This window comes from Vipera ursinii (genome assembly GCF_947247035.1).
Source record: "Vipera ursinii genome assembly, chromosome: Z".
In the NCBI taxonomy this organism is placed as follows: domain Eukaryota; kingdom Metazoa; phylum Chordata; class Lepidosauria; order Squamata; family Viperidae; genus Vipera; species Vipera ursinii.
In genome coordinates this window covers 14928549-14953547 of record NC_139517.1, presented here as the reverse complement: position 1 = coordinate 14953547, position 24999 = coordinate 14928549, and the positions used below count along the sequence as shown (strand labels likewise).

The 24999-nt window shown below is 44.2% G+C and overlaps 2 protein-coding genes across 2 annotated transcripts in view; one reads left to right on the top strand and one right to left on the bottom strand.

Annotated features, from left to right (window-relative positions):
• RPL28 (ribosomal protein L28) overlaps positions 1–24999 on the bottom strand; it is a 532136-nt gene that overhangs the window by 413254 nt on the left and 93883 nt on the right. The window lies entirely within an intron of this gene.
• On the top strand, positions 7517–21625 carry CA11 (carbonic anhydrase 11; the record flags this gene model as incomplete). Its single annotated transcript, XM_083379179.1, has 9 exons — positions 7517–7752; positions 8613–8687; positions 12352–12494; positions 15140–15325; positions 16614–16709; positions 16822–16894; positions 17435–17589; positions 17725–17890; positions 21591–21625. The coding sequence occupies exons 1-9, from the start codon at positions 7680–7682 to the stop codon at positions 21623–21625; spliced, it is 1002 nt and encodes a 333-aa protein (XP_083235305.1). The 5' UTR covers positions 7517–7679.

The window sequence follows — 24999 nt, the reverse complement described above, 5'->3', positions numbered from 1 at the left end:
TTTTTTTTTTTGTGTGTGGTTGTTATTGTTGTTGGTTTTGTTTTTAAGGTGGCGAGATCCTCCTAGAGACGTCCGGCTCAATAGTTGACCGGCAAAAGGTCAGCAAAGAGGGATTCCCAGCCGCGCCATCGGAAGATGAATCTAAGGTGGCGAAGGCCAGAAAGGAGATCTCAAGAGTAAAACTTTTTCCACCGGATGTGAAACTCAACCCCCGTCTTTCTAAGCCCTACTACAAGCTGCCGCTTGACCTGTGGGACTCTTTAACACGCGGTCGGATGCTCACCATTATGGGGTGTAGCCACCTCAAACGGCTGGCAGTTCCTAAATCGTAGCTTCTTGAACAAGCCATATTAGCCTGCTTCACCTGTTCATTCAGTTTGTGGGGATGTGAGGCTAATTCGCCTCCGTGACAGCGTGAACTAAACGAACCAGCGACTGCTGGCAGCCAGACTGCCCGATGGGCTTTCCTGGCAAAGGAAACCAAGCCATACGCTAAACCAAGCCATATGCTAAATAAATATTAAATTTGTATGCTGCCCATCTGTCTACCAACCAACTCTAGGTGGCTTTATAACATTTAATATAAAATGTTTATGATAACAAACCATAGTTTGTTTATTTATTTATTTATTTATTTATTTATTTATTACATTTATATACCGCCCTTTCCCAGAGGACTCAGGGCGGTTTACAGGGTAATTAAAAACCAAAATACAAAAGTTAAAAAACCAAGTTTAAAAAAAAATAATTAAATTTATCCCTGTATAAGTAAAACCCCAGTTAAAATAAAATTAATCCTCAGCCTGGGCCAGAGAGCTCGAAGAGCCAGGTCTTCAGGTCCCGGCGGAATGAACGGAGGTCGGGGGGCAGTCCTCAGCTCCACTGGCAGCTGGTTCCAGAGGGCAGGCGCCCCCACTGAGAAGGCCCTATCCCTGGGTGTCGTCCACCGGCAATCTCTTACCGGTGGCACCCTGAGAAGACCCTCCCTGTGGGAGCGCACTGGACGAAGGGAACTTCCACAAAATTTAGCCACAGTAGGTGGATGTGCACAAAAAGTTAACCATAACCTCGAATGTATAAATTTGATTGGCTGGTTCTTGCAGCACAGCTCAATGAGATCAAGTGACATTACAACTGAACGTGACGGAAGAGAAACCTATTGGAATTATTAGCAAAAGCCTTATAAATTTGATGACTTTAGCTTCCAAGATGGGATTTGAACCTTGGCTTAACAGCAAATTTTTTGTTACTTCCTCAAAACAAACCCAGTCCATTCTAAGCTGGACATCACTGTATTTCAGCCAATCTCTGGCAATGGTCTCATTGCCACAGAACAATGCAGCACAGATAATTAATCTCTGAGGCTAATGAGGGAATATCTTGGTGAAGTCTCAATGTGCAAAACCACAAATGAAGCCAATTCTTAGGCCCTAAAGCCTACAAACGTATGGGCAACATTGATAGAGGCGCTGCTGTTTTACCTGCTTTCAGTCCCCCTCCGTTAAAATCCTATTAAGGAAAAGAAGAAGTTACACAAAAATGGGCAGGCCATCTGTTCAAAGGTTTTCACATGGAAAATTGTAGGGGTTTTATCAGCAATTGCCTGCCCCAAATGAAATCATACCTCACCAGCAGAAAACATTACCTTTTGTCAAATTAAATTCCACCGCTTGGAAGGGAAAACTAAAGTGTAATGGTGTTTTCATTACAGCAGCTGTAGGCAAAACTAAGATGTTGGACTATAACTCCCATTATCCCAAACAACATGAGCAAAGAATATGGTAGAAGTTGCTATTCTCCCATTCTTTGGGGAGTATTATAGGTTCCCCATATTATAATGAGATTAGGACTGAGAAAACCATGATTCAAATTTTCTTTTACCTCATGGGTAAGGTTGGGACATGTCCAGCACAAAAGAGCAGGTCCATATGTGAAGGTCCAGTTAAACTGATTTACTGCTACTCGTGCCAATACACAGGAATCTTCTCAACCTTTAGCACCTACTAAGAGTTAGATAAGGGTCAATAGAATTCAAGGATTTGGACTTAGTAACAAGAGCAACAGAGATGATTAGGGGACTGGAGGTTAAAACTTATGAAGAATGGTTGCAGGAATTGGATATGTCTAATCTAGTGAAAAGAAGGACTAGGAGGTGACATGATAGCAGTGTTCCAATATCTAAAGGGGTGCCATAAAGGAGAGAGGGTCAGCGTATTCTCCAAAGTATCTGAAGGCAAGATGAGAAGCAACAAATTTAAACTAATCAAGGAGAGAAGCAGTGTTTTTTTTTTGTAAAATAAAAAGGTGACGGAACTCACAGACGTCATACAACCCGCCTTGCCTACCCTACAAGGTTCCATCCAAAAAAGGTGCCGGAACTCCGTTCTGAGCGTTCTATGAGGAAAAAAAAGCCCTGGAGAGAAGCAACCTAGAACTAAGGAGTAATCTCCTAACAGTGAGAACAACCATCCATTGGAAAGTCTTGCCTTCAGACGTTGTGGGTGTTCCATCACATGAGGCTTTTAAGAAGAGACTGGACAGCTATTTGTCTGGAATGGCATAGGGTCTCCTGCTTCTGTATGGGGTTGAACTTACTAGAAGATTTCCAGTGTCCCTTCACACTCTGTTATTCTGCTTGTGACTATGCAGGAATTCTAGGCTGATCCCTCTTAACACCGCCCACAGGTTCTGCCAGTCCTCACATGGGATAGTTCCAACTTTCAACCTAATTATCTCACAGGTTGCAGTGAAGTTAAAAGATATATTGTTTATCTGTATGCGTATGAGAAAGAGGGGTGCTCTTCCTCACAGCCATGTTGAGAGATCAATAATCTTATGGGTAAAGCTTCTTTAAAAACATTTTGTTTTCAAACCCCGCCCTGGCTATGGGACTTATAGATAATCCTCAGGTTACAACCATAATGGCATTTGCCCATTACAAACAGGAGTAGTAATGGTTGTAAAACAGGTCAATCATGTGACCCACCTGAATTTACAGTGTTCGTTGTGGTCATTTGTCAGTTTGGCCATCATCAAACGTGGTCATGTGACCATGGGATGTGGCAAACAGACATAAATGCAGCTGTGTTGCTGAGTGTCCAAAGTGCAGTCATGAGACCACAGGGGGACGAACAGATCCAGGTTGTAAATCTTCTTTTTTCAGATAGGCTATAAGTTGAGGACTACCTATAAAAGTTTTGAAGGGGCAAGGAGGGAGATACCTTAAGAGACTCACAATCCACTACCAGTCATGGTTTTTCTGTCCTTCCCAAATGTCTGATTGTTTCAAAGTCTTTAGATCAGGGGTGTCCAACCTTAGCAATTTTAAGACTTGTGGACTTCAACTTCCAGAATTCCCCAGCCAGCCATGGGCAGGACTTGCTGGCTGGGGAATTCTGGGAACTGAAGTCCACAAGTCTTAAAATTGCCAAGGTTGGACACCCCTGCTTTACACGGTGCAATTCACACAGTACGAACAATTGACTCCTAAATTTGTTAGCCCTCCTGAATCTTCAAGGAATAAACGTATCTTAGGTTTTCTTGCCTTATGAATGGGAATATCAGTCTTCCAAAATACCTGCATTTGATCTTCCATGAAGGTGATGCTTTCGTGTCCAGGTCTTCCACTCCCTGAAAGAAATAGCCTGCAAGTGATTTTGTTTGTTCATTGAATTTCTAAGCTGGTTGACTCCAGAAAGTCTGAGAACTGTGTTTCTTCAAGATGCCAAGGTTGGGAAACACTTCCCTAGAATGTTACATGGGAGGTCTTCTTTCAGGATGTTGGACAAAGTCCAACTTTTATTTCAGGAGACCTTGGATCAGTTTCAACCTGCCTCATAGGAAGCTTGCAATGAGATGGAATCTATATTATGAGGAAGGTCCTCAGCCGTGGCAAGCAAAACATCTGGATGAACTAATTGAAACAAATTGTGGGTGACAGCACTGTTTTCCTACATTAACTAAATTGTTTGGATTCACACAACCCACTGAACTGTAAATTAACCACTAGCCATAAAGGTGCAACAAATATTGAGCCACAAACTAGCCAACCACATTAGCCTACTATGCTCTGTGCACTCATCTGTAGACTCTTTTGAACTCCATGGAGAAAAGGGAAAAGAGAATACAGATTAGATAAGCATGTAGACTGATCTGGGATTCACACTTGTAAAGCTTGACTTCTCATACTCTTAATTCAAATCACCCTTTGCTGTTGCTTAGCAGTATTTTGAGGATGACAAAATACAGATAGTCCTCAACTTATAACCACAACTGAGCCCCAAATTTTTACTGTTAAGTGAGACATTTGTTAAGTGAGTTTTGCCCCATTTTATGACCGTTTTGGCCAGACTTGTTAAGTGCAGCTGATAGGTTAGTAACCCACTGGTTAAGTGGATCTGATTTCTCCATTGTCTTTGCTTGGGAGCAGGTAGCAAAAAGTGATCACATGACCTTGGAACACAGCAACGATCATAAATATGAACCAGCTGCCAAGCATCTGAATTTTGATCAAATGACCATGGGGATGCTGCAAAGGTCGTAACTGTGAAAAATGGTCTTCAGTGCCCGACCTTCGCTCCTTCCGTCGCGATCTAAAGACATTCTTATTTGAACAAGCCGGCCTGGCCTGATGGGGGGTGGGGGGGGTATTGTTATTTTAATATTTGTATTTACTGTTTTTAGTTGGGCATATATTTAATCCCTTTTAACTTTTGTATCTCTGTATTTTTTTTATGCTTGCCCTGTTCACCGCCCTGAATCCTCCGGGAGAAGGGCGGTATATAAATAAAATTATTATTATTATTATTATTATTATTATTATTATTATTATTATTATTATTATTATTATTATTATTATTATTATTATTACTGTAACTTTGAACGAACTATTGTTAAGTTGAGGACTACCTGTAACGTTTCTTTGGCACTCATGATATAGCTTCATTAAGGATGGCAATTATAAATCCACAAAAAAGATTTGTTTTATTGATTAGGACAGAACACATCCCTAAGCAAATGTCCATTTTAGGGCACAATGAAAGGAGATGCTAGTTTGCAGTCTTATTCAACAGGAACTGAGATTTTAGGCACAAAAAGAACATAAGTATGTCAAAGTTCACCTTTTTCTTAAAAGTGTCCCGCTCGTTCCCACTTTGGTCTGCCTCTCCTCCTAGCCCTAAACCACCATCTTCCTAGTGCATTCACTTTCCTCGGAAGCTGTTTTGCCTTATCTGCACATTTGTGACTTTTTTTAAAAAAAAGATGTTATCACACAGTTGCAGTTGCCTTCTTGACTTTTTTTTAAACCCCACTCCACCCTAGGCCACCCTTGACCCATTCAGGTAGAAATAAATTTGGTCCTTGATATTCTCTGAGCTTGTTTGTTTTCTTGCAGATGTTTCATTACCAAACTAGGTAACATCATCAGTGCTAAAAGGAATGGGTTTTGCACTGATGATGTTACCTAGTTGGATAATGAAACATCTGCAAGAAAACAGCAAAGCTCAGAGACAGGCATGTCAAACTGCTGGCCCATGGGCCGGATGCATCACAACGAAACCGTGCCTACCCCATTGACAGCAATGGGGGAAAAGTCGCGATACGTCACGCGACATCACGTGATGTCGCGAGTTTGACATGCCTGCTCAGAGAGAACCAAGGACCAAGAATCTTTTTCTACCTGAATGGGTCAGGGGTAGCCTAGGGTGGAGTGAGGTTTTTAAAAAGACAAGATGGCAATGGAACTGTGTGATAACATCTTTTTTTTTAATGTCACAAGTGTGTAGAGAAGGCAAAACAGCTTCTGAGGAAAGCGAATGGACTAGGAAGATGATGGACTAGGACTAGGAAGGAGAGGCAAATATTCTACAAATATTCTCTTTTACTGGTAGAAAAATTCTTCTCTCCAGGTTGATTCATGTTTTCATGCTCATATTGCAAGGGTTTTGAGAAGTGATGGACAAGCTGGAGATGTCCATTGATCCTTTGCTAGAGATTCCATTTTCACCCCAGATCTTCCGTTGCTTCCAACTTGTCCAAAGAGGCTGAAAGTGTTGGCCAAACGGCTCAGGAGCCCAATTGGTCCAGAGATCTCCAGTTGGTGACCTCTGGACCAATTTGGCTCCTGAGCAGTTTGGCCAGCACTCTCAGCCTCTTTGGACAGTTGGTGACCTCTAGTTGATGTTCCTGTGAATCAGCTGGACACCACCTTTAGGGCTGCAGCCTGATTCTCACCCATCTTTCCCAGTCCTTTTCTGCCACAATGGAGTAAGATGGCATCTTGCTGGGTGAACTGCTCAGTCTCTCCCCTGGAATGACATAATGGATAAGAGAAATGTTATCTCACTGCATCAAGGTAAGTTGAGATCACCAATTTCGGGGAATCCACCCCCCCTCCCGTCTTTCAATCCACCTTAAAAGATCTCCCTCCCCTTCCCTCCCTCCCTCCCTCAATTGCATCTCCCCGGGGTCCCCTGGGTGTGAGGAAGGGAAAGAGAGGAGAGAAGATCTGTGCATTTTAGGAGGGAGGGAGGGGGGGAGGGAGGAGGGGGGAGGCGGCTTTGGGTAGGAGATGCAGAGAAGGAAGAGAGAGAGAAAAACGGGGCGAGGGAAGAGTAAGAGAAGGGGAGCCCGAGAGGGAAAGAGGGGGAAAGAGAGAGAAGGGGGTGGGGAAGAGATCTGAGATAAGGCAGGGAAGCCAACCCTCTATTAAGAAGAAGTGGGGAGAGAAGGAAGAACGACCCAGGAGGACGGCAGAGGGGAGACTGGAGGAGCGATCGCAGAGAAAGGGAAGGTGGAAGGAGAAGAGAAAGAGTGAGAGGGGAGGAACGTAAGGGGGAAAAAAGTGTGTGGGGGGGGGAAGGAGAGAAAGACAGGCGGAGAATGAAAAGCTAGAAGAGCAGAGGGAGGGAAAGCAGAAGGTAAGCCGGGGGTGGGGGGGGGAAGAAAAAGGGGCAGCGCGGAAGAGGCTAGTCCGCTGGGAGGCAGGGAGAGGCGGTGGGGAAGGAAGGAAGGAAGGAAGGAAGGAAGGAAGGAAGGAAGGAAGGAAGGAAGGAAGGAAGGAAGGAAGGAAGGAAGGAAGGAAGGAAGGAAGGAAAGAAAAGAGAGTGAGACAGAAGTAAAGTTAAGGACGCCTCGCGGGCAGCAGCATCTCCTTCCCGCCACCCTCCGGATCCAGTCCCGGCGGTCCCGCCACTCCGGCGCCTGGGTGTTGGGGAGAGGGGGGAAGAAGAGAGAGGACGAGGCGGTGGAGGGGAGGCAAGCTCTTCCACCTCCCGGCGTGCAAACTCTTCACGGCCGGAGCTCCTTCGCCTCCCCGGACGCCCCCCGAGCATCTTCCGCATCTAATTGACGTGGGCGGCGGGCGGGCGGTCGGGGGGGGTGTGAGGGAGGGGGAGTTGGTGCTTATCCCCGGGAGAAAGGGCGGGAGAGGAGGAAGATGGAGGCGTCGAGGAAAGAGACCTAGGGAGCGGGAGAGCGAGAGGGCATGGAAAGGGCAGGGGGCTTCCGAGGATGAGGGCTCGCTCGCGGGGCGCGTAAGGGCCGGCCGCCGGGAGGCTCGACTTCCGCCTCTCTCCGGAGCCTCTGAACGGGCTCTTTGCCGCGGGATGCTGAGGAGGGGGCAGCTCAGGCTTTAAGCCCCCCCCCACCCCTCCCTCTCCCTCTCCTGACCCACCAGGATGTGGACCGGACCGGGCAGGGGGCTCTGCCTGCTGGGAGCGCTGGTGCTGCTGAGAGCAACTTGTATGGCTGGTAAGAGAGAGAAAGTGGGGGGGGGGGGGCGAGAGAGAGAGAGATTGGCTTGGAATGGGTTTTTTTTTTATGGGGGGGCTAGGGGAGGGGGCGAGAGATTGAATTGTTTGTTGTAAAAAGAAAGGGATTTCTCTGGAACAAAAAGGAGGAAGGCAGTCCCAGTGGAATCCCAGTCAGGGGGTAACTCTTCCTCATCTCTGTCCAGATCTATATACATGCAGGGGGGTAAAAAAAAAATTTCATTCATATTTGTGAGCAGGGGAGTGCGTCTGCCCCTTCATTTTATGGCCATCCGTTAATCGGAGATAAAATCAGTTGTTCTGAGGGGGAAATTTCTCTCGTCACGTTCTTTCCCCTTCACTCTCGCTTTTTAAATCCCTCTTCTGGAAATGCATCTTTTTCCAACACCTGATCAGCCACAGCTTAAATTGCTCCCCAGGCTGAGATCCCACCTGTGCTGCTCTTTTCTCAGACTCAGGGCATGAACTGAAGAAATGGCACCGGAGGACGAGCGAGAGGCAAAAGTGTCTCTGGGCATGTGAAGTATCTTTCTCCATATGCCATACTGTTGAGGGGCAGCTTTGATTTGTTCTCATCTGACAGGTTTCCAGTGGCTTGGGGATGTAGCCTGCCAGTCTGAGTATCTATCTATTGTCTTAACATTTCAGCATTTGCACTTTGAGTTCTGGACAGTCTACTCAGGGAGGACAAAGAGAAGGAAAAGAAGTTTAGATCATCTTTATGACAAGGGGTGATAAACAGAAAGATGTGTGCCATTTCTTTGCTCCTGTCCTCTCACCAACTGCCTTTGCTAATTTACCGTTTCTCCATCCATCTTCCTCTCCTTCCTCCCTTTCTAGTGCAATTTGTTCCTGCAAAGACCTACGAGGACTGGTGGGCATACAAGGAAACACTTCACGGAAGCTTTGTGCCAGGTACAAAATTCTCCATGCCTGGATAGTGGTAGTGGAGAACGCTCCAAAGAACAAAGAATAGCTTGTCTTCTTTAGATGCCTTCTAGATACCATCATCCTAGATGTTCCTTCCAGGTTTGTGACCTCTCCATGAGGGAGACATTTCTTGTGACCGAAACATGTATTGGGGGCCAGTGAATATCCTTCATGTTTAATACATGTCTTTATTTGTTTTCTTACTACATCCTATTGACCAATGCTATATGGTTTACAGCCACAGGATATTGTAAAGATCAGCAGCTGAATCTGAACTGATATTTCTCCTTTTGACTGATGATTTCAAAGAGAGTTCAGCAAAAAAAAAACACTTGCTTTGAATTCAGAAATCTAGCTAAAAGGTTCAAAGAGTGATTGACAAGAAAACTTATGCTGGAAACTCTGATGTTACTTCCAACATGGTGCCATCCAAATGTGCTGGACGATCCTTTCTAAGATTCCCTGATGGCATGGAAATTTTGGGAAATATAGACCAACACATTTGGATTTTACTCGGTTTGGGGACAAATGACCCAATCATTTAAAATGATTTAAAGGAGCTTCTTACATTCTTAAAGCTTAGCTAGGGGGCAGCACTAAGCCAAATTTGGCTAGTTTCAAAAGGTTTAGCAGAGTTGGACCTGGCTTGTATTCGTAGAACAGACTATTAGGAAACTCTAAGGCAGGAGTCTTCAAACTTGGCCTTTTTATGACTTGTGGACTTCAACTGCCAGAATTCCTCAGCCAGGCATGCCTGGCTGAGGAATTCCACAAGTCATAAAAGGGCTAAGTTTGAAGACCCCTGCTCTAAGGAATTTGGCTAGCCTGGAAAGTCAAAAAAAAAGCTTCCAAATATCATTGCCAAGATATTGATATGGCAGTTCCCATAAAGTCACTAGGAGTCAACCTTGACTCAAAAAAAATCCCTTTAGCTTTACTTGCCATTATTATTATTATAGAAGGTTAGAGGGGCCAAGAAGACAGACTGTGTATTAGTGGCTTAAATGTTTATTTTTATTTTGGGGGAAATGGTTCTATTTATGCCCAAGCTGGGGGATGCTTCCATGATAATGAGGCATTCCTCTGATTGCTGATGCAGTAGGCCGCTATAAGGTCTATCACACTGGCCTGCAAGCCTTTAGCATCACTGCCAGAAATGACCCCTTACCCTGATCCATCTAAACATATCTCCAAAAAAGGGGGGGAGGGGGTAGAGAGAATGGGAAATTGTCACAAAGGAGACCAAATGGAAAGATTAAAATCCTCTGACCTGGCAGGCAATTTGATATCTGCTGATAGTTCAAAATTGAAGTATGTAGAAAATAACCAAATGTATGATGAGAGAGATGACAGACCAGCAGGCTGATAAAGGAACTTGATTGCTGGATCATATTCTGTGTTAAGAATTTTTGCTCCTGTGATGACATTCCTAAGCTCAATTTTCAAAGTTTGCTTTTTTTGCCGTATCTCAGTCAGAACCAACACAATCTTTCACATTGGCCGTTTAATAAATTCAACACATCCTTTATTTAATAGGAAGGCATGCCTTCCTCTCATCAGTTGACGTAAAAGAGTGTGTCCAAGGGTAAATCAACATCTGATAATAGTGGGGATGGGGTGCAGGCAGGGGTATTTGTGCAGGGAGAGGGACAACAAATTTAAGATGGTGGCCATAATCATATGCTTTTATATTATGGTACAGTTGCCACAGACATAAACAAGGAGTGATATTTTGATTACATGATGGTGGTGACCACAATATTGATTTTCGGGGCCTTCTCCCCACAGATTCCTTTGGGCGTGAGGGAATACATCCCTTGATCAAAAATGGACTGTTGGTTGGTTTCTCAGCCTGCTGTTTGAAAGCATTGATGGCTTTTCTCCTTCTCATTCCTGTTCCATCTCATTTCTCCACCAGGATTAGATCACCTTCCCTTTCTCCTTCCCCTCCCAGGGCTCTTGGCTTCTTCCAAACTTCCAAACATGGTGATGGGGGAAACCAATTCCCCGTTTCATTTAGGCAGGTTTGGTCCACGCAAATTGGAGCACATCTGCATAATGTATTCTGAGCTCCGGAATGGGGGTTTCCTCAGGGTGGGATGTTGGCTCCCCTTCTAGGCAGCCCGTTAGAAGGGGAGGCCAGAGGAGAACAGCTGTCTCAGGAGTTACCGCCCTCGTCTGTCGAAGGCTGGGGATGCCGCGCAGAGTCCCAAGGGTGGTGGTGCCGAGGAAGAGAAACGTTGTTGTGGTCTTCCTGTGAGGGAGGGGACGCGGCTGGGGGAAGAGCGCTACTGCGCCGCAGCTGTACACAGTGCAGAGCTAAGGTGGGGGCTGGGCTCAGCTTGGCAACTGCAAGAGGCTGCATTAATATTTAATATCTCCCTTGCTTGTTCCAGCAATGCAGCGAACAGGAGGCGAAGAGAAACAGTCACAGTAGATGGGTGGGTGGGTGCGTGGCTGGGTGGCTGGCTGGGCTGATGGGGTGGGCTTGTGAGTGTGTGGCATAAAGCCACGGGGTTCTCTTCTTCCATCACCCCACCCACTCGACCTGGCTGGGGGAAGGTGGAAAAAGCCCTGATTGGGAAGGGAAAAATAAATAATTAAGTGTACACATATAGATGAGGATACAAAGATCTGCCAGAACCATTGAGGGGCTGAGACTGCAACAAGCTGGCAAACACACGTACAAAAATGAAGTATGCCCAGGAAAGACAGCCTTAGAAACATAGTTTGACTAAATGGCACGCATACACATTTTCTCCAGAGAGGAGGAGGATACTAAAAAAATCTCTGTATTTGTGCAGGCACACACACTTCAGTGTATACCTTTTGTGTGTATTGATTCTAATGCACCACCTGATGACAATTTGCATTCTATCAAAATAACACCGTCTTGCCCATCCTGGTGGCTTATGGCTCCTATGATCCTTGGGCTGGGGAGGATGGACATTGCAGTCAGCAGAACTGGCTGTATCTATTTGGGACTCTCTGAGACAACCCAAGAACAGCTACAACAATATCATGCCTATTCAGGAATATCTCCTAAGGCAGCTCAGGAATGACCCTGGGAATTGGAGACACATGTTTGCCCTACTGATTTTATGTTTGCAAAAGCAGGAGGATCTTCAGGAAAGGCTGTGGCCATTTCCAGCATCCCTGCCCCATTGCTGCCCTTCAGTGCATGGGATTTAATCCTACATTGATTTGCAGTTCCATCCAGCTTCTCTTCTGTATTGTGGTTCTTTACATTAGCTATGTGCACAGATGCAACCAGAGGAAACACACTGAAGTGCTTGTAATCTTCCTTCACCCGCCCACACATATTGGAGGCTGTTTTCAAACAAATGCACACGCACGCACAAACACATACACAGAGGTGCATTTGCTGAATGGCTCCCCTGATGCCAACACTCTCCCTTGCCTGTAATTGCACCCTAGAGAGCCAGGGATAAAAATATTTCCTTGGCTGAGAGAATATGTTTATTTTCTCTCTCTCTCTCTCTCTCTCTCTCTCTCTCTCTCTCTCTCTCTCTCTCTCTCTCTCTCTCTCTCTCTTTTGCTCTCTCTCTCTCTCTCTCTCTCTTTTGCTCTCTCTCTCTCTTACTCTCTCTCTCTCTCTCTCTCTTTTGCTCTCTCTCTCTCTCTTTAGGTCCTCCCTTCTGGGGTCTTGTGAATTCAGCATGGAGCCTCTGTGCCATTGGCAAACGCCAGTCTCCTGTGGATGTCAACACAAGTCAAATGATTTTTGATCCCTTCCTCCCTCCACTTCGGCTCAGCATTGGTGGAAAAAAGGTGCGTCTGGATGCACACACTGGTCTCTAAGGTTGATGGAGAATAATTCCTCAGCCTCAGCCTTCCTTCTCTGAGGCTGGAATTGGGGCATTGCCTCTCCAAGCCTTCTGGGGAAGGCTATCCTCATAAGCATCGGTGACCAGGAGTGTAGCTATTATCGTAAAAAAAAAATGAGTTGCACTAATGGCTAATTTCTGAAGCACCTAAGTGCAAGTAACTTCACTCAGCATTGAAACATTTGGATTCATTCCAGATTTTCTCATATTACCGTAGTGGGTGATAAAATCTGAGATCGACCCTTTTGTTTCGCCCTCCTCAGCTAAATCCCCAAAGTGGTGAGCAAAGAGGAATCTGCTAAAGTCCTGGGAATATCTGCTCCTTCCCTATCCTCCATGGACTCAGAATTCCTAAAGATGCTTTGTTTGCTCCAAGGTTCATGTCTTTGGAAATAGGCCAGGGGGAAAGAATGGCATTCCAGCAATAAAGGGGAAATACAGGCAGTCCTCGAGTTACAACCCTACTGAGACCAGAATTTGGATTGCTAAGCAAGGCGGTCATTAAGTGAGTCATGCCCAATTTTAGAATCTTTTTTGCCCTGATTGTTCAGCGAATCAATGCAGTTAAGTGAATTGGTTGTTAAGTGAGTCTGGCTTCCCAGAGTCATTGACTTTGCTTGTTGGAAACCAGATGGGAAGTATATAAATGACAATCACAGGACCCCAGAATGCTACAGCAGTTGTAAATACATGCCTGGGGATATTGCAACAGTCATAAGTGTGAGGACTGGTCATGAGTCATTTTTTAAAATGCCATTGTAACTTCAAATAGTTGCTAAACAAATGGTTGTAAGTCGAGGACTATTTGTATATCCTGCCATTCCTTCAGGAGCTGAAGGCAGTATATGTAACACACCCTCCTATTTTTCCCCACAATCACAATCCTATAAGGCAGGTTGCCTGAGAGAAGGGGACTGGCCCCAATCCCTCCCCCCCCCCCCAGGGACCTTGTATGGCTGAAGCGGAACTGGAACCCATTTCCAAGTCCAACCTTTTTGATATAATATTTTATGTAATACAGCAACTGCATTTTGTTAAACCCAAGTTTAGGGTTTGTAGAGTTTTGCAAGTCCAATTATCCCAGTTTTCTTTCCCAGTCAGGGAAAGGAATGATATCTTCTCTGCCCTCACCAACATGCTGCCAACTGTTTTTGTCACATCTCAAGGGGCACTGGGTCTGTTCAGAGGTCATGGTGAACCATAAACTGGGTTTGTTTAGCAGCAAAATTATCCCAGACACCCATTTTATGATCTGTAACCAAACGAAGTTCAGCTGTCAAGACACAAACATCATAGAAGGAAGTTGATCTGTAGAGAAAGTGCTACTTTACATGTCCCTGACCATGAAACAGATTGCAAACAGGTTGCAAGAAGCATTAGCCTTCAACAATGTGGAAGGAGTTGATTTTTAATAGATGACATCATCATCAGTACTAGTAATAATCATTATTGTAGATCAGGGGTGTCAAACTGGTGGCCCACAGGCCAGATGCGTCACACGCAGGCCACACCCACCCTGGCTCTGCAAAGGCAAAAATGTGGCAATACGTCATGGTACATCGCGTGACGTGATTTTGTCAGCTGTATTGTAGATCCACTCTGCTTCCAACAGGCACTTAGTTTCTCCCCCCCCCCTGCAAACAGTGCTATGGAGGGCAGTTCAGTCATGTCCCTCATTAATGTCTGGAATATGGAGGAGATGAGGGTATTATATAAGCAAGTCCTCTCTTCAGTCACAGCCTGGCAGGGCTCCATGGTCATCAAGGAACTCTGGGAGGTGAACCAGCAGAAATGATGGCTGAAGTGCATGTGGCAGAAAACAAGAAAACGAGGTTGTGCTCAGGGCCACGTATGGTGATACAAGTGGCACAACCAATTCGCTGCAGGACAAGAGTTACACTAATAGCGAAGACGTAGATGAATAGAATTAGTAAAGAGAGGCTGCCAAAGGAGAGACAAAATAAAATGTGAAGGACAAAAATTAAAATAAATTTTTTCCATTATTTTAAATAATTAAATTGTTGAATTGTCCTCAGTGAATTGTCCTGTGGCGAGTTGGCCGCGGTGGATTGGCTATGCCTTAAACTGGCCCTCTTTAAGGCAAACTTTGGGGGCACGATAGGACTGAAGATGCCCTCTGGGAGCGCCACGACAAGTATGCTAAACATTTCACTGACAAAACCAGCTCGTGTTCATTCCATGTTGGTAGAAGACAGTAGGACATGGTCTTCCAAGTTGATTTGGAAGTCTTCACCTTTGCAGATTGATGCTGGAGACTGACCAGCTGCCAGCTGACCAACTGCCTGGCTTCTTCAGACTGTTAAGAGGTAGGATAAACAGTTGGATTTTGGAAGATGAGTAATGCCTGAGGAAAAGGGTGATGTCTGCTTCCTTGAAATAGGTGATGATGACAATGCTCCCTTTTGATCCAGCACTGGTAAAGAACGTCTCTCCAAATCATCAACCTTCCCTTTTTTAGGAAAAGTTTTGCAGAAGATGCTGGGATGGCAACTGGAAAGCTATCGGAATACCCTGTAAGTGGTACTGTGTGGAAACAGCCGCTATTGTCACTATTGTCTCCTCCTGCAGATTAGTGGAACCATGTACAACACAGGCCGACATGTCTCTTTTCGTCCAGATCCAGTACAACTGGTTAATGTTTCAGGAGGACCCCTGCCATACAGTCACCGGCTCCAAGAAATACGGCTGCATTTTGGCAGTGAAGATGGATTTGGCTCAGAACACCGGATAGATGGTGACAGCTTTTCTGCTGAGGTGAATACAACTCTTGTTCAAACAGGAGTAACACCACTGAAGGGGTCCTCTGCAGATTTGCTTAAAAGCTTTGTCAGGGGTGTTGATGGGAGGGGGAGGGTGGTCAAAATCCGCAAGATGGCAAGGGTGGCAAGAAAAGAGAGAGGGAGGGAGGGAGAATCCTAGAAAAGTCCCTTTTTTACATTGGCCACTCTAGGACTTTGCCTCTCTGTTGGGAGCAAGAAGAGAGGGTAGCTTACCTCCTGGTAGTCCTCTTTTTTCTTTGCGTGACTCAGCTGAGGAAGAGTTAGTTTAGTTTGAAACAACCTCAGGGCTTTCTTGGGCTAAAATTAATCTCCCGTAGCTCTGCAGTTGACTGCTTTGTAGTGTTCAGCTACCCATTAGCCCCAGTCATTTAAATAGGTTATGCAAACAGGCCCAGCTTATATATACTGGTACTGAGGTAAAAATTAGTTTTGCTTGTATTAGAATGCAAATTTATCTCACAATTTTGGGTAAGCGGTACCACAAATCACCTCAGAATTATTGTTGGGCTTAGCTGCATGTGGTGTGTTTCCTCTTGCTCCTTGTCTTCATCTAATGAGAACTTTTTAATACCAGACCATGATAGTACAAAAATGCACCACATTAGGAAGAATTGTCTGCAATAACTGTATTAAGCAAAACTGTAAACAAAAACAAATGTTTCAAGAAATATGCTTTAAGAAGAGATATAAATTCTTGACAGTTCTGAAGTTTATTGAATTGAATTTGACAGCCAAACAAAGTAAATGAAGATTTACTTATTTACAAATATTTACCTATTAAACAAATGTATATGGCCAGCCAGATCATACACAGGTGACGTTGGGTGGTTCACAACATTAAAATTTCACAGCATAAAAACCCACAAAACCCCACCTCACCCGTGTCAACAACAGAATCAAATCAAACTCTTGATGGGCTATATCTCCATTTGTGGTGCCCAAGCCCCCTGACAAAACCACAACTTCAGGAACTTTTGGAAAAGCAACAGGGTGGTGGGGGGGCAATCATCCTTCGGGGAGAATGATGTTCCCTAGAGAGGCCCACCACCAAGAAGGCCCTTTTTCATGGTTTCACCAGATGTACATCTCTACTAGATGGGGCCTATACCATACCCTGACTTTCCATCCTGGTGAGCTGGGTGGATATAATAGGGGAGATGCAGCCTTTTGAATAGCCTGACTCCAAAGCCATTTGTAACATTACTTTTACTAAGCAAAACTGAATTGGAAAGAATCCCTTTTTCTTTTGTCCTTTCCCTTAGGTGCAATTGATCCACTACAACCAAGAACTCTACTCCAATATTTCCGAGGCTTCACGCAATCCCAATGGTTTAGCTGTCATTTCTATCTTTGCCAATGTAAGTGCATTGCTGCGACTGCAAGGGGGCATCAGGTGGGGCTTGAATAGGCAAGGGGAGATGGGAATTTAGGAAGCAAGGTACAATACCTTGGATGGATTTCCACTTGCAGATTGGACCAAATCCTAACTCTTTCCTGACCAGGCTGTTAAACCGAGAAACGATTACCCGGATCTCCTATAAGAGTAAGTGGAGCGAGTATGAAAGATGTGGATCATATAAGGAAGCTGTTTGCAAAAGTGGCCAAGAGTTGAAAACTTATATTTTTAAGACTGGAGGAGACTAAGTAGGAATTAATAACACGAGGATTCCTCTTGGAATATTGATGTTAGCAAAGCTTGACTGTATCCAGTAGCTTCTTTACTTCAACAAAAGATTTAGGGAGGAGAAGACTGTTGGAATATGACAGCATGAAGTTTTGGAATACATGTTTCTGTGGCCAAATAGTAGAACTGCTACTTTTGATGGGTTATTCATTAGTATTTATTTATTTAGCATATGGCATATCATACATGGACTTGCAGAATATGTTAACATGTCACCTAGAGATTTAAAAAACACAATTAAATATGAATGCTAAAAAGATCTACATTCAGATACCAAGGTCTGAGCAATTCATTAGTTTTTTGGAAGTACCAGAAAGATTACAACTGGTAACTAAATGGATTTTTTTTAGCAGAATTCTGCCCGCCTTCTTAAAGTAGCCATGATACCTATTTCAACAGATGATGCTTATCTTCTACATGATCTGAGCCTTGAAGACCTTTATCCAGAAACATTTGGTTTTATCACTTACCAAGGATCCATGTCAACCCCTCCGTGCTACGAAACAGTCACCTGGATTCTCATTGACCGTCCCATCAATATTACCTCCGTTCAGGTAGGTCCCTAGGACCCATCAATGCTGGACAAATACTCTTTAACCTCCCTTTTGTCATTTCCCTGCCTTCCCCATTGCTGTCCTGGTGTCCTCCACCATTCCTGAGCACTTGTTTCCCATCCCTCTGTTCTTCAGATTCACTCCCTTCGTCTTCTCAGTCAGAATCTCCCTTCTCAAATTTTCCGGAGCATGAGTGACAACTCGAGACCTCTCCAGCCCCTTTTACACCGAAGCCTTCGGGGCAACCGAGACCCACGGCGCCCCACTAAACGTTGCAAAGGAGCCTCCTACAGGCTACATGGTATGCGACCCAGGAATTCCGTATTAGGACCTCTTCCACTACACTCCCATTCCACTTCTTTATTTTGAGTATTTTTTAAGTTTTCCTAAAGTTGCTCAAACTGGAAGATCTTTTTCCTTTTTACCGTCTCAAGTTCCCTTATTTGGTTGAGTGGGTAGGGGCTAATGCAAAATAAGTTGGGAGTTTCAGGGCTGGGCAATCTGAGTTCCCCCCAGCTTTCATACAAATATACCTACTGTATTTGGGCTGTAAATGTTCAAATGGCAGGAAAGAGATGCAAAAACTCTTGTCACTTTAGTAGGACCTAGTGGTCATCCATAAGTTTGCAGACCAGATCTTGAGCTATAACACTATGGGATATGCCCTGAAACATATAAGCTAGACTGCTGCTCTCAGATGTCACCACATCAACATCAACGTTGTCACCTTGAACAGACAATCCAATTGCAACTGGGAAGGGGGGAGTTTTATTTTGTCCTTTAACTGGGGAAGTAAAATGGTTTATCCCAGTTGGAAGATAAGAACAATTGAGAAATAATTTGCGGTCCCCTGTAGTATAGAATGTTTTGATGACTCTGCCCCATCAAGAACTCAACCTGTCAGATTTCAAAAGCCTTTGTGAGAGCCGTGACAACAGGCCTAGGACCTATCCACCTGTCCTTCTTGCCTAGCGCAAAGACCAACCAATAGAATATGATATTGGTTTGTTTGTTTATATTTATTGGCTGCCCATCTTACCATAGGGCAGGGGTAGGCAACCTCAGCTCTTTTATGACTCATGGACTTCAACTCCCAGAATTCCTGAGCCAGCTTGGCTGGCTCAGGAATTCTGGGAGTTGAAGTCCATGAGTCATAAAAGAGCTGAGGTTGCCTACCCCTGCCATAGGGTAACTCTGGCGGAATGGGGCAACTTGTCACAGTCAGGTCACTGGCAGACCACTCGCATTGCTCAACTCACCACAGGACAACTCGCTGCGGGACAATTCAACAGTTCAATTTCAATTATTTAAAACAGTTAAAAACACATTTTTCATTTTTGTCATTTCCAGTATATTTTGTCCCTTTCTGGCATTCTTTCTTTAATGATTCTATTCCACTGTTTCTTTGATATTAGCATAACAGTGAGTTGTCCCGTGGCGAGTTGGCCGAAGCAAGATGGCTGTGGCGAATGAATTGTCATAGATCCAACACTGGGAGGCTTCAGAGTTACATAGAAGCTAAAACATTAAAATGTTAAAAACAAGCATTAAAACAAAGACACGTGGAGAGGGTGGGGGGGGGAGGAAGTGGGATCTGTTACTACTGAATCAACCACCTCTATTGTTTCCACCACTGGGGCCCCAAACTGTCTGACAGAGCCAAGTCTTTAGGCCCTTAGAAAAATATAGGAGGGTTGGGGCCAGCCTCACATTGGGGGGGGCAAGATGTTCCAGAGGGCAGGAGCAACAACAGAGAAGGCCTTCCACCTGGACCCCACCAGCCGGAATATTCTGGCTGATGGGACCCACAGCAGGCCTTGTCTGCTGGCACGAGTGGTACGGGGTAGTCCCGGTGGGGTGAGACGGTTCCACAGGTAGCCTGGACCCAGGCCGTGAAGGGCTACCTTCCTCTAGCCATCCTGAGCCCAGCAGGAAGGCCTCACCCACATAACAAAGCAGCATTCTCCAACCCCTGTTGGTGCAAAAAGCTGGGGGGGACAACCGGTCATCTGCCTTCTGTACTTCATTTCATTGTAGGCCAACACACACCTAGTGTGTGCTGTGGCAAGCGCACCTCCATGTCTCCAGTCATTAATCATCATCCTCCATGTCCATTTCATCCTAGGCTGCTATACTGGGGAAATTGTGAACCGTTTGGAGATTTATTTACTTTTTATCGATTTTTTTTCTTTAACTTACTTGCTTTGTTTCTTTTTTAAATCAGCCTTAGGAAAATGACCCAAAGCAGGGAAATGGCAGAGAGACGGGAGGCTGGTGTAGGAGAAGAGGCTGCAAGTAGGCTGTTTGTGTGCATATATGGTTGCACTCATGGGAGTGAAAACACAAGAAAACAAACAAACTTTTAAACTTCTTGACAACTGTAAAGAAAGGGAAGAAAGGCCAGTTCCCACCACCACCCTCTTCCTTACCCCAGTATGGATGTATCTCCCATTTTTCCTGGACTAAAAGACCGTGATGTTTTTGGCTTGCTGAAGCTTTCCTGTCATGCTTATAAGAGCTAGGATTGAGTGCAGGGGCTGGACTGAAATTACCCCAAGTTAGTCAGTTTTCCTTTCTTATTTAAGCCAGAGCAAGAAGAGTGAAAGGGATGAACCAGGGAGATGTTCACTTCAGGAAGGAACTCCTGCTTTGTGATACAAGTAGTCCTCGAACCTACCACCGCAATTGAGCCCACCGTTTCTATTGCGAAGTGAGACATTTGTGAAGTGAATTTTGCCCCGCTTTATGACCTTCCTTGCCACAGCTGTTCAGCGAATCACTGTAGCTGTCAAGTCAGTGGCACGGCTGTTAAGCGAATCTGGCTTCCCCCATTGACTTTGCTTGTCAGAGGGGTCGCAAAAGGGGATCACTGCAAATTTTCATAAAGATGAGTTGGTTGCCATGCATCTGAATTTTTGATCGTAGGGATGCTGCAACAGGCTATGTGTGAAAAGCAGTCGTAAGTCATTTTTTTTTCTTTCAGTGCTGTTGTAACTTTGAACCATCACTAAACAAACTGTGGTAAGCTGGGGACTACCTGTACACTCTGAAGGACACAGCTTTGGAAAAGTCAAACGTATCAACAAATAAGTCAAGAGTCAGCGTTTTCTTTGTTATTAGTAGTCTGGGTTCATCCAGCCTGTTAAGGCTTTTAGCCTTAGTTAACAAAACACAGATGTTGAGTTGCTCTGATAAAGAAGCTCATTTAGAATATTGTGTTGTCCTGGTCACCCAATGCATAAAGATCGTGTTTCTCAACCTTAGTAACCTGAAGATCTACGGACTTCAACTCCCAGAATTCCCCAGATGGCTATGCTGGCTGGGGAATTCTGGGAGTTGAAGTCCACACATCTTTTAAGTTGCTAAAGTTGAGTAGCGCTGCACTAAGACAATGGCTCGGTTTTCACAGCTCACTGCACTGCAAACAATCCAAGCCTTTTTAGACTACTGAAGTGTTGTTTTTTTTGAATAACACACAAATCAGTCATTCTTCCAGCCTCTTCAGAGGTCAGAAGAGTTAGCTTGAGGATTGGGGCGGGGCTGCCCCACAAAGAACTACCACTGGGCTGGGTTTTGGTTTCCTAAAATAAATAAAAGACCCTCTTGCTAGTCTCCTGAAAAATGATTCTCAAAATCTGCTTGCTTCCGAATGTCACCACTATATGCACAGATTTGCACTTCTTCAAGGCTTCATAAACCTGTGAAATGGGTGGGGGGGAGGCACAGCAGAGGGGTAAAGGCCCAAACACATTTAATGTAATCTTTGTAATAAAAATTATACACCTACAAAATTAAAAGGAGCACCTTAGGTCACTCAGTCCACTCTCCTGCTTTGTGGGAGAATGGAGATTAAAGCCACCCTGGCAGGTGAGCAAAGGAAATGATTTTTCCAAGATCGGGGCAGGCAGCGGGAAAGATTAACCCTAGAGAATGCAGCTGAAACCAAGGAGACAGTGGTTGCTAATTCTTTTCTTCATCTCTCTTCCTCTTCTTTTTTGCAGTTGATGGAACACAGCCTCCCAAACCAGGCATGTAGTTTTGCTGCAAGCTCCTGGATGTCTAAGTGTGTCCGTCGCTCAAAATGCAGTGTCCAACTGAGGAAGCTACAGCCTCCCATCTCTGAATGATTGCCATAGCTTCCATTGTGGGAAAGGCAATATGTGGGGTACCAGGGAACCAGGCTGGAATTCTTGCCTTGGGGTGTTTGGAAAACTTTGATCGCAATAGGGTTGGGTTGCCAAAAAAAAGCTTAAACAATGAAATGAGGGCTATTAATTTGCAGAATGTGGCACATCTCCCCCAATGCTATAGCCTAATATTTAAAGAAGGCGGGAGGATCCAGGAGTGTGAGGACTAGAATCTTTGCATTGCCTCCCTGCTAAAGCAAGGCTGTCTGTTCTGGAGATCAAATTTATTCAAAATCTCTATCAGTCATAAATGTTAGGTGGAGGCAATGTACCCCAAATTATATACAGAACTAAACTGTATCAGGCAGACAGTTGTATTCCCAATACTGAATGCACCTTAGAATGTTTCCTTAGAAATGCAGAGGAACATCCTTATAATATCCTGGTGAGACCCCAATATGTTTGGGGAGACATTCTGAGACCCACAGGAGCCTTGGGACGAAAAATTATAGTGGGATAGTTTTCTCCAAGACTTTAAAATGCCATGAATCTCAGGAAGTTTAAGAGGGGGGAATTCCATTACATGGCTGTAACCCCACAAACTCTAAGCTTCAATTGTTCTTTTTAAGAAGAGTTAACTTGGAACTTTAATCTGGGTAAAACTTGAGAGAATCTGGGGTGGAAAACAAATGTGATCTCCCTCCCTACTCTATCCTGGGGGGGAAGAGTTGAGAGAACCAGTAAAATAAGGGATCTGTGCTTATCACTTCATTCTAAATGGCCTTCAACAGCCCTAACTGTAAAACAGGAGAGGGAATATTTTTATTGCCAAACGAACCCACCTTTTGAATATTGATGAGTATTATTAACTAAAGAAAAACACTGGTTTTCCAAACAAGCTTTGTTTTCTTTGGAGTGATTATTTCATTGAGGAAAGCACTTAATCCGTCACTTTTAAGTGGCAGGGCCCAATTCACACCATGTTGGGATGGTCACACAGATATTCAAGAAGGGCCAAGAAAAATTGGTGGCTGCAACTGCATGATTGAAGTGCTGCCCCCTTTTTTGATGTATGTGGGCTGGGCCTGCAAGCCCAAAGTAGGAATATATTTATATTTACATGCGCACCCGTATACTGTACATCATGCATATGCATGCATACATAGGAAACTCTGCAATTCTCACATATCGATAGAGAGAATATTTGTAATCTGAGGGTTGAACTGTGGGGTCCTTGGTGCTGTCTGAACATCCTTACAGATGTTTTATTACTCAACTAGATAATATCATCAGTGTTAGAAGGAAGCAGGTTTTATTGTCTGTTTATATACAAGTGGCTTGTCCTGTCAATATTAGTGAGAGTGCTCTAGGTGGTTGCTTAATTAGGCTTTGTTTTCTGCAAGAAAACAACCAATCACAGAGAAAACCAAGGACCCCACTGTCTCTCTCTCTCTCTCTCTCTCTCACACACACACACACACACACACACATGCACTACATGGATGAACACAAGCAAAAGTGTGCCTTCCCCCTACCCTATACAAAGCCTACTCATGCTTTCTAGATAGAACTCTGAGCAGCTATGCAGACTCACATAGTTTTTCAATGACAACCCCTACTCAGTTCAGAATTAAGATTCCTTATAACAGCTCCAAGGAGAGTTGTTTATGGATAAACCGTATGCACAAACTATGCTGGGTGTTGGAGATCCTGATAAAAAAAAATCTACCAAAACTCAAGGGGACCATTGCAAGTACAAAATTAATATACCAGCTCTACGGCCGTAGGCTTTTTGCTTTAAAAAATGTTATATAATGCCCTTCTACTAGTCTCCCAGAACAATTGATAAAATATTATTTCACACCCACCCACTCACCAATGTGGTATAATCTGGCATCAAAAAGATAGAAATGATCCCTCTTTGGCCCTCTGGGTTTTGGGCTGCTTGAGATAACACATCTGGAATCTGATTCAACTGGCAGATCAACCCAACTTCATAATCACAGGATAGCCTTTTTTACTAATATACTGCCAGACAGACCGTGTGATACCCATTCTGTGTTTTCCATTTCATTCTCACTGCTTCTCTGCAACTGCCTCTTCTTCCCTTATGAGTAAACTGGCCCTGCTGTTCACAAGTACTTGGGTGAGAATTGTATCTGCTGTTCACTCCACCACAATCTTCTCACAACTCTCCACCACAACCCACTCCTCTTTGAGAATCATATCTGTTGGTCACTCCAACACAACCCTCTCTCTGTTAAATACCCTGTTCACACATCTAATTTAGCACTGCAAGTAAAAATGAGCCTTCCTGAGGTAATTTTTGATGCAGCTCAAATATCCACAACTACATACATTTTTAAATGCCAAAGCAGTGGTAAGAACTCTTGTTTTGGAAGCAAGGCAATTTCAAAGTTTCACCTCTGTTTTAAAAGTAGGATGAGCTAAAGGCAGAACTGGTTTAGCAAACCAATCTCTGGGTAACAAGCACACGAGGATTTCTGCCTCTTAGTTTTTCATTCGTTTTCATTCAGAACTTCTTTTCCTCAAAAGAATTGCAAAAAAAAATGGTTTTGGTAATTCAGAAATCATTTTTGGCATGGAAGGGCTTGAGCTTTGCTAGTTGAGATATAGTACTGGGAAGATAAATCTTGGAACACTTACCAGTAGACGATTTTATATCGGGCACTTGATGGTGATACTTAAAAAGAAAATCTGGTCCTCAAGTCCACATATCATGACTGTGTTTAAAAGAAACAAAAGACCAAGGAGCTGGGATGACTTCTCAGTGATCTCAGCGTTTATCTTACCTCCATCAAAGCCAGTGACTATGTGGTGTTCCATCTAGAGTTTGTGTTTCCTAGTTTGGGGAAGCACAGAGCAGACAAAGCAAATTCCATAACTCGGGAATAAATAGCCAGTGATGTCCCTGAGAAGTCACCAAAGTTTCACTGGATTTTAATCCAAAGGAGAATTTTTCCATTCCTGCCTCAGAATTAGACATAGGGTTGGACGAGCATCTGAAGATCCAGGTTTGAATTCTCATCCCATCCCATCTCACTGGTGACTTCAGACCAGTCACATTTCTCAACCTAACCTACCTCAAACAAGAAGGATAAACCACCTTGACTTTGGTAGAAGAATGGACAAATGGACAAAGCAAGGTTTTTATGTACAGTTGTACAATTGTAGTGCAAAAGAGTGATTTTCAGCTACTAAGATAAGGAATTTCCTGAAGGCCAGGAAACAGCTTCTGAGGGTGTCTAGGCTTAACTAAGTA